General features: G+C 38.9%; 1 protein-coding gene across 1 annotated transcript; it reads left to right on the forward strand.

Moving 5' to 3' along the window:
* Positions 1 to 3059: 3059 nt before the first annotated feature.
* LOC101089503 (putative olfactory receptor 2B8) lies at positions 3060 to 6258 on the forward strand. The gene has a single exon (XM_023249594.2). The coding sequence runs from the start codon at positions 5001 to 5003 to the stop codon at positions 5931 to 5933; it is 933 nt and encodes a 310-aa protein (XP_023105362.2). The 5' UTR covers positions 3060 to 5000; the 3' UTR covers positions 5934 to 6258.
* The last annotated feature ends 3845 nt before the right edge of the window (positions 6259 to 10103 follow it).

Consider the following 10103-nt stretch of genomic DNA (forward strand, 5'->3'; position numbering starts at 1 on the left):
GGCAAGTTAGTTTATTTCCAGTTGTAATTGTTCTCAAAAGAAACAAACAAACAAAAAGCTAAATGGTTTGGATGTGGCCAATTGTCTAATGCAACAGACTGTGGAAGTTCACAAAATTTAAGAACTAAATGTAATTGTTCATGACGGATGCCTCTAGTCATTCGTAGACATTTGATTCTTTTGTAGTACATGCATCACACCACACCATGCACATGTGGAAAATCATGAAATATGCATGTTTAGTGGGAATAACATTTGCCTTCAGTAATAGGTTGATAGAGAATGCATATGTGTAAAAGTATCAGACTGTATGCCTCCATGCTTTCCCTTTGTTCCATGTTGTCTGTGAAATTAGATAATACTTCCTCTCTATGCTGAAAAATTATTGTCAGCATTTATTGTCTTAAATATTTGTTTTCTCCCTTACCAGTTACCAAAATATCTAAAATATGTATGGAGTTTTTAAATGGTATGTTGAAAATTACATCAGAGAAGTTCCATTTGGTGTATATTCTGTCCATGCATCTTTATTTTGACTTTATTGTTAACAAGAAAGCCGATCCTTCCACTGCATACAAATAGCAAAATGATGAAGAGAACAGTAGTGAAAAACCTGAATGTTTTACTTGAGTGATGAATTAGGGAAATGACACAGCGTGTTGTGTGTGTGTGTATGTCTGTATGTGTGTGTGTGTATGTGGTTTTTTTTTTTTGTGTGTGTGTGTGTGTGTGTGTGTAATTACCCTAAGGTGATGTGTAAAGTACAGTAGGTTCCATCCTTCTATCCTTGCACACGATCATGAACAGACTCTTGTATGAACGCTGTTGGTGACCTGCCCAGACGCTCTTTACCTGCTGGGGCTCCAATCCAAACCCTAGTTGGTATGAGTGTGGGCTCCAAGGTTCACAGCCATTCCCTTCGTGACAGAATTGCCCTCAGCTGAACAGGAGCTATGGTGCCAGGTGATCTGGAGAACATGGTGGGGGCAGCTCACAGCTAGTGACAGACTTATGGGATGTACAGAAGGTGCCAAGGCAGGACTAAATCTGATGCAATCCATGCTACAGAGCCGTTCTGTTCAATACAGTAATAAGTCTCCACAGGAAGCTATTTCAATTCAAATTTATTAAAATTAAATAAAACATAAAGTTCAGTTTCTTAGCTAGGGTTTATTTATTTATTTATTTATTTATTTATATTTAAATGTTTGTCATGTTTATTCTTGAGAGAGAGAGAGAGAGAGAGAGAGAGAGAGTGCGCGCGCAGGGGAGGGACAGAGAGAGAGAGAGGGAGACATGAAATCCAAAGCGCGTTCCAGGCTCTGAGCTATCAGAACTGAACCTGATGTAGGGCTCGAACCCACGAACCATGAGATCATGACCTGAGCCTAAGTTGGATGCTTAACTGACTGAGCTACCCAGGCGCCCTGAGATTCATAGCTAGAGCATTTTAAATGCTCAGGCATGACAGGTGGAGAATGGGCATAGTATTGGACAGTGAGGACAGAGTATTTCTACCATCACAGATGGATGGTTCTGCTGGAGAGTTCTGGCCAGCTTCTCATGGGATCAGGCTCCTGCTCTGTTCCACTGGAGACCACATCCTTGCTTAACAACATCCTCTGCTGTTTTCCTTCCCTCACCCCGTTTAACCCGAGAGCATTCCCTGAATAAACAACACGCCCTGGAAATCCTACTTCATTGTCTTCTTCCACAGAACCTGCCCTACAGCCCTGTCAGTGTTCATCACATCTGTCATTTCCTATGTAGTGATGACTGCATTCCCCTCATTTTCTCATCCTCCCTCATCGTCGAGGGCCTGTTCTCATATGTCTGAGGTCAGCTCAGACCCATGAGACAGAAGCATCAAGCAAGCAACAGCGATTCAGTCGTAGCACTGAGGCTGCGGAAATCTTGCCCCCACTTTTTCAGGATTCATTCAGGAACCAGATAGGGCAGCATGTGTATGCCAAATATATCAGTGAATGTTATATATTTGAAATATCTTAAATGGAGATATGATATTGAAGTCTTTTGTCTTTAAACTGTGTAGTATGCATACTGAGCATCTGGTTTTGTGGACATATATATTCTTCCACCGAAACGTTTAGAGTTACATGTAGCATTGCACACTTAGGGTAATTGCTCTATTACCTTATGTCTGTCAGTAGTAAGCATTTAACGTCTTTCATTTGATGCCTGTTTTCTTGTTATTGTAAATTGAGTTCTTGTGAGGTGTCATTTCAATCATATACTTTTTTTGATGGTAATTATTACATAGAATACCACTTGTTTTGTTTTGTAGAATCTGTTTTTAACTAATAGTTTTTTCTCTTTCTATACATAACACATGTCCTTTTCTAGTATTTATTTTTTGTATGCAAAGTAATAATTTATGTGTAATTTTTAGAAATGGATTTTCCTGTATGATATCATTTCATGACAGCTGCAGTCTGCATTCATATGTTTATATTAATTATACATATTATATGTATGTGTGTGTATACACACACACACACACACACACACACACACACATATATTAAAACCCACACATTAACCCCTGTAAAGCAGCAAGAAATTTGTACAAGTTCATTTCACCAACTCTTTATCTTTTCTCAACTGTCTTCCTAGTCCTTATCGAAATGACAGTGTTAAAATATATCATTTTTTATTCTGATGGTGCAACACTATATTGGTGTTTTGTTTGGATGAGTTAGCATTTTATGTTTGCCCTCCTTCACTTTGGTGAGTGTTTCCTTTATCAGGCACATTAAAGAGTGTCAGTGGAGGCTCTTGGTGGTTCAGTTTGTTAGGCCTCTGACTCTTGATTTCAGCTCAGGTCATGGTCTCAGAGGTGTGAGGTCAGGCTCTGTGCTGATAGTGAGGAGCTGGCTTGGGATTCTCTCTCTCTGTCTCTACATCTCTCCCTCTCCGTCTCACTCTGTCCCTCCCCTGCTTGTTCTCTCTCTCTCTCTCTCTCTCTCTCTCTCTCTCTCTCTCTCTCTCTCACTCTCTGTCTCTCTCTCACAAAATAATAATAATAAATATACTTAAAAATTAAAGAAATAAAAATTTGTCAGCAATGTGTTTCAGATGTATGTATGTATATTTGTGCACGTGTGCATGAGAACGAACCACGGTTTGTTTTTATTTGCTCTTCTGAGAAGGTGTGAGTGTGGGGATATTCCCTGTTGTTGCACATTTAGACTGTCCCCGATACCTTTGTAATTAATTCTATTAAGAAACTGTTGGCACATAGATTTTGTTTTGTGGATACCCTGGTCACATCTTTATAGGAAATCAAAGGAGGTATAAAACAGTGTGAATTGCCGCATCCTTTATTCCATTTCTATGACCATTTATTTTATGCCAGTTTTGTACCCGTTTCTCTCACACATTGGTTTGAAAGAAACTTGCCTTCATATTTTAAAACTCTTGGAAGAGTCAGAAATGTACTGGATGCCTACCCTTCTGAATATGAGAGAACTGAAATACTCGTGCCCTGATGCCCTTTCGTTCGTATGTTACTATGCTCATTCAGTACTGCGCAGTTGGGTGGAAAAGGTCATCAGACGAGCCTTAGAGCCTTAGAGCTGGCATAGCTTTAAGTCTGATCTAGTGTGACTATCTCTGCAGGCTAGATTCCAGAATGGTGATCTTTCATATAATATACATGGGTGTCGGAGAGTTTGTATAATACCAATATATCCTTTCCTTTATGCCTTTCCTTGTACTATGATAAGTTTTGCATTATAGCTCTTTGAGCTGCCATTGCTTTGAGAATGTATCTGTCTTTATATATTTACCCAAGTAATGATTTTATCATTGGAAATGATGCAAAGCATTACACTTTGTACATAGATTACACATTTGGATAATGATTTAAAATGTTCTGATTAGAATGGTGATAAGGAGTAATCCTACCTCTTTCAGGAATTTTTTGAATGCGAAATGGAGTAATGTGTGAAACAGAAATCGGCAGAAGGAAGAGGAAAGTGCTAACCACTGTATTTTAGAATTCCGATTCCAAAGGACTCTGCTTAGCCAATGAATTTTCAGAGTTCCTGTTAAACTGGTATGGTAATTTTAAGCATCTTGCAAAAGTTAAAAACTGTTTGAATGGTGGTGTTGTCAGGTTCTCTCTGATTGAGTATTTAATTGTTTGACTACCATACACACAAAAAGAAACCTGATATATGTTTGTATGCAGAACTAGTAGCGAGGTGTTGAATGTAACTGAATTCTTTGTAGAAATAAATTCCAGGGCATAGATTCCTATAGCTGAATTTATTTTAGAGATCATGTTGTATCATAATCTGTGACATGTGTGGTGTGCATTCCAGGTGTGTGGAATTATGAGACACATATGAAAGATAATGAATCTGGAGTACCTGGGTTGCTCAGTCGGTCAAGGGTCTGACTTCGGCTCTGGTCAAGATCTCGCTGTTCAAGCTCCATGTCTGACTCTGTGATGACAGCTGGAAACCTGGAGCCGGCCTCAGAGTCTGTGTCTTCTTTTGTCTCTTCTCCTCCTCTGCCTGGACTCTGTCTTTATCTCCCTCTCAAAGATAAATAAACATCAGAAAAAGACTTTTAAAGATGCTGAATCTCCCTCTGTCTGCATCTCTTTCCTATTCTCTCTGATTTTCCTTCGTCTTTTCCCTCATCCCCATTTTCTCTGAAATGCACACATATATTTGTAGCACTTTAAGCCTACAAAAGACCTTTTGTAACTATGACTGATGCAGACACAGGCCCATTATGTGATTTATCTTACATTAAATGTTAATGATTTACTTTTTGTGGTAATGTGGAACTAAATTGGAACTAATTGATCAATTTCATGAGTACCTCATTTATTCAAATAGTTACTTATAAAATGTCATGTCCTGTCTTATAACATGATAAATCCACTTCCTGCCTACTTTTTTTTTTGAAGATTTCTTTTAAAAATTGCTAAATACTTGGTCTTGACAGGAAGCATGTGGTAAGAAAGAATGGACCCGAAAAATGGAAGTTCTTTCACTGGCTTTATCCTGCTGGGTTTCTCTGACCGGCCTCAGCTGGAGCGAGTCCTCTTTGTGGTTCTTCTGATCTTCTATCTGCTCACCCTGCTGGGAAACACAAGCATCATTGCGTTGTCCCGCCTGGACCCACACCTGCAGACTCCCATGTACTTTTTCCTGTCCAACCTAAGCTTTCTGGACCTGTGTTACACGACCAGCACTGTTCCTCAGCTGCTGGTTCATCTCAGGGGAGCAGACAAGTCTATCTCCTTCGGTGGCTGTGTAGCTCAGTTATTCGTTGTTCTAGGGTTGGGAGGCACAGAGTGCATTCTGTTAGGGGTGATGGCATTTGACCGCTACGCAGCCGTCTGCAGGCCCCTGCACTACACAGTGATCATGCACCCCCGTCTCTGTGCCCTGATGGCTTCTGCATCGTGGTTCACTGGTTTTGCCAACTCCTCATTGGAGACGGTGCTCATTTTTCTTGTACCGCTTTGTGGGAAGAATAAAATAGACCACTTCTTTTGTGAGGTTCCCCCATTGCTCAAGCTTGCCTGTGTTGACACCACTGTGTATGAGTCTGAGATCTTATTTTTCAGTATGGTCTTTCTTTTCATACCTGTGGCATTAATCACATTCTCCTATGGTCGGATAGTCAGGGCAGTGTTAAGAATAAAGTCAGCCGCAGGACAGAGGAAAGTGTTTGGGACATGTGGGTCTCACCTCACGGTGGTCTCCCTGTTCTATGGCACGGCCATCTATGCTTACCTGCAGCCCAGCAACAACCACTCCCAGGATCAGGGCAAGTTCGTTTCTCTCTTCTACACCATCGTCACCCCCATGGTCAACCCCTTCATATATACACTGCGGAACAAGGATGTGATGGGAGCAATGAAGAAGGTTTTCTGTAGGGGCTCCATATGACTGGGGGGAAGAGCCTTCATGGAAGACCTTGAATGTCAGAGGCTTGAAGAGTTTGTGTCCTCCACATTTCCTCCAACATATCCCCTGACGACTCTCAAGAGAATTACCTTACCTCTTTGTTTTAAGCAACTGGGTGTTCAAACTCTGAATTCATGGATTCAACAGTGCAAGAGAGTTCCCATTTCTATATATCCTTGACAACACCTGTTGTTCGTGTGTTGTTGATTTTAGCCTTTCTGACATGGATGAAGTGATATATCATTGTGTTTTTGATTTGTATTTAACTGATAATCAGTGATGTTGAGCATCTTTTGAAGTGTTTTTTTGCCATCTGGATGTCTTTTTGGAGAATACCTATTCATGTATTCTGTCCATTTTTTAATTAGATTATTTGTATTTTGAATGTATAACACCTTTATACATTTCTTTTTTAAATTTTATTTTTTATTTTTTAAAATTCACATTCAAATTAGTTAGCGTATAGTGCAACAATGATTTCAGGAGTAGATTTCTTACCATTTAGCCCATTCTCTCTCCCACACCCCCTCCAGTAACCCTCTGTCCTCCATATTTATGAGTTTCTTATATGTCTCCCTCCCTGTTTTTATATTATTTTTGTTTCCTTTCCCTTATGTTCATCTGTTTTGTCTCTTAAAGTCCTCATATGAGTGAAGTCATATGATAATTGTCATTCTCTGACTGACTGATTTTGCTTAGCATAATACCCTCCAATTACATCCACGTAGTTGCAAATGGCAAGATTTCATTCTTTTTGATTGCCGAGTAATACTCCATCACACACACACACACACACACACACACACACACACATATATATATATGTGTGTGTATATATATATATATATATATATATATATATATATATATATATACACACACCACATCTTCTTTATCCATTCATCCATCAGTGGACATTTGGGCTCTTTCCATCCTTTGGCTATTGTTGATAGTGCTGCTATAAACATGGGGGTGCATGTATCCCTTCGAAAAAACACACCTGTATCCCTTGGATAAATACCAGAAGATTTTTATTTTGATGAGTTCTTGATAGTTCTTTTTCGCTTGTGTTTCCCTTGCCTCTGGAGATGTATTGAGTGAGAAGTTGCTGCTGCCTAATCAAAGAGGTTTTTATCTGCTTTCTCCTCTAGGATTTTGATGGCTTCCTGTCTTACAGTTAGGTCCTTCATCTATTTTGAGTTTGTTTTTGTGTATGGTGTAAGAAAGTGGCCCAGGTTCATTCTTCTGCATGTCGCTGTCCAGTTGTCACAGCACCATCTCCTGAAGAGACTGTCTTTATTCCACTGGATATCTTTTCCTGCTTCGTCAAAGGTTCGGTGGCCATATAATTGTGGGTCCCTTTCTGGGTTCCATTCTGTTCCATTGATCTGAATGTCTGTTTTTGTGTCAGTACCATACCATCTTGATGATTACAGTTTTGTAATACATCTTATTTTTTTTCCAGAAATGCTTTGCATGGTTTATTCATTCCCCAAAATAAGCCTGTGATGCAGGTGCCATTAATTAGGGGATGATTGCTCTTTTGGCTTTGTAACAAGTAGGATGTTGGAGCACGTAGAGAAATGGTAAGGGAGGAGTCAAATCCCACATTCTAAGCCAGTTTGGAATTCTGCATTTGTCTTGTCTTTGACTACTTGTTTTCACTAAATTTCTCTGAGCTTTGTTATCTTCATTGAAGATCTCTATTATAATCCTTTTATCAAAAATCATATTGTACCCAGGCACCTGGGTGGCTCATTCAGTTACGCTGTAATCCATTTTGAAATCCTGGATTGTGATGCCTCCAGCTTCGGTTTTCTTTTTCAAGATTGTTTTCGGAATTTGGGGTGTTTCCTGGTTCCATACAAATTTTAGGATTGTTTGTTCTAGCTCTGTGAAGAATCCTGGTGTTGTTTTGAGAGGGATTTCCTTGCATATGTAGATTGCTTTGGGGAGTATTGATGTTTTAACAGTCTTTGTTTTTCCATTCCAGGAGCATGGAATATTGTTCCATTTCTTTGTTCTTCAATTTCTTAAGCTTTGTATAGTTTTCAGTGTATATTTTTTTCACCTCATGGTTAGGTGCATTTCTAGGTATTTAATCGTTTTTTGTGCACTTGTCAATGGGATCGATTCCTGATTTCTCTTACTGTTGCTTCATTATCGGTGTATAGGAATGCAACCGATTTCTGTGCAGTGATTTTATATCCTGTGACTTTGCTGAATTCATGGATCAGTTCTAGCAGTTTTTCAGTAGAATATGTTGTGTTTTCCACATAGAGTATTATGTCATTGCTAAGAGTGAAAGTTTGACTTCCTCCTGGCCATTTTGGATGCGTTTTATTCCCTTGTGGCTTCTGATTGCTGAGGCCAAAACTTCCAATGGCATGTTGAATAACAGTGGTGAGAGTGGACATCCCTGTCGTGTTCCTGAACTTAGGGGGAAAGGTCTTTCTTGTTCCCCATTGAGAAAGATATTAGCAGTGAGTCTTTCATATATGGCTTTTTGAACCTTGAGGTATGAACTTTCTATCCCTACTTTCTTGAGGGTTTTTATCAAGAAAGTGTGCCGTATTTTGTCAAATGGGTTCTCTGTGTCTTTCGAGACGATCATGTGGTTCTTGTCCTTTCTTTTATTGATTTCACGTATAACATTGATTGATTTGTGGCTGTTGAAACAGCCTTGCATCCCAGGTATAAATCCCACTTGGTGTGGTGAATAATTCATTTAATGCATTGTCTGATTTGGTTGGCTGGTATCTTGTGGAGGACTTTTGCATCCATATTTATCAGGGAAATTGTTCTGTAATTCTCCTTTTGTGTGGGCTCTTTGTCTGGTTTTAGAATCAAGGTAATGCTGGCTGCACAGAATCAGTTTGTAAGGTTTCCTTCCATTTCTATTTTTGGTATGGCTTCAAAAGAATAGGTGTTAACTCTTCTTTAAATATCTAGTAGAATTCCCCTAAAGCCAACCGGCCCTGGACTCTTGTTTTTTTGGGGAGACTTTTGATTACTAATTCGTTGTCTTTACTGGTTGTGGGTGTGTTCAAATTTTCTGTTTCTTCCTTTTCCAGTTTTGATAGTTTATATGTTTCTGGGAATTTGTCCTTTTCTTCCAGATTGCCGATTTCATTGGTGTAAAATTGCTCATAATATTCTCTTATTATTGATTGTATTTCTGCTGTGTTGGTTGTGATCTGTCCTCTGTGATTCTTGATTTTATTTATTTGGGTCCTTTACTTTTTCATCAAACTGGATATGGGTTTATCAGTTTTGTTAATTCTGTCAAAGAACCATCTTCTGGTTTCATCGATCTATTCTACTGAATTTTTTTTTGTTTTTTTTTTTTTTGTTTTTGATAGCATTGATTTGTGCTCTTGTTTTTAGTATTTCCTATTATCTGCTGTTTTTTGGTTTTATTTGCTCTTCTTTTTCCAGCTCTTTAAGGTGTCAGGTTAGGTGTGTATCTGAGACCTTTCTTCCTTCTTTGGGAAGGTTTGCATTGGTATATAGTTTCCTCTTATGAATATTTTTGCTGCATCCCAGAGGTTCTGGGCTGTGGTGTTATCATTTTCATTGGCTTCCATGTGCTTTTCAACTTCCTCTTTAACTTCTTGGTTAGCCCATTCATTCTTTAGTAGAATGTTCTTTACTGTCCAACTGTTTGTTATGTTTCCACATTTTTTCTTGTGGTTGATTTGAGTTTCATAGTGTGGTGGTCTGAACACATGCACGGTATCATCTTGATCTTTTTGTAGTTTTTGAGGGCTGATTTGTGTCCCGTTGTGTGATCTATTCTGGAGAATGTTTCATGTGCACTTGAGAAGAATGTGTATTCTGGTACGTTAGGATGAAATATTCTGAATATATCTGTTAAGTCCATCCGGTGTAGTGTGTCATTTATAACCATTGTTTCCTTGTTGATTTTCTGTCTAGATGATGTGTGCATTGCTGTCATTGGGGTGCTGAAGTCCCTTACTATTATGGTGTTATTAAAATGAGTTTTTTTGTGTTGTGATTAATTGCTTTATATATTTGAGTGCTTTCACATTTGGAGCATAAATGCTTACAGTTGTGAGACCTTCTTGGTGGATAGATCCCTTAATTATGACATAATGCCCTTCTTCATCTCTTGTTACAGTCTTTAGTTTA

The sequence above is a fragment of the Felis catus genome, chromosome B2 (genome assembly GCF_018350175.1).
Source record: "Felis catus isolate Fca126 chromosome B2, F.catus_Fca126_mat1.0, whole genome shotgun sequence".
Lineage (NCBI taxonomy): Eukaryota > Metazoa > Chordata > Mammalia > Carnivora > Felidae > Felis > Felis catus.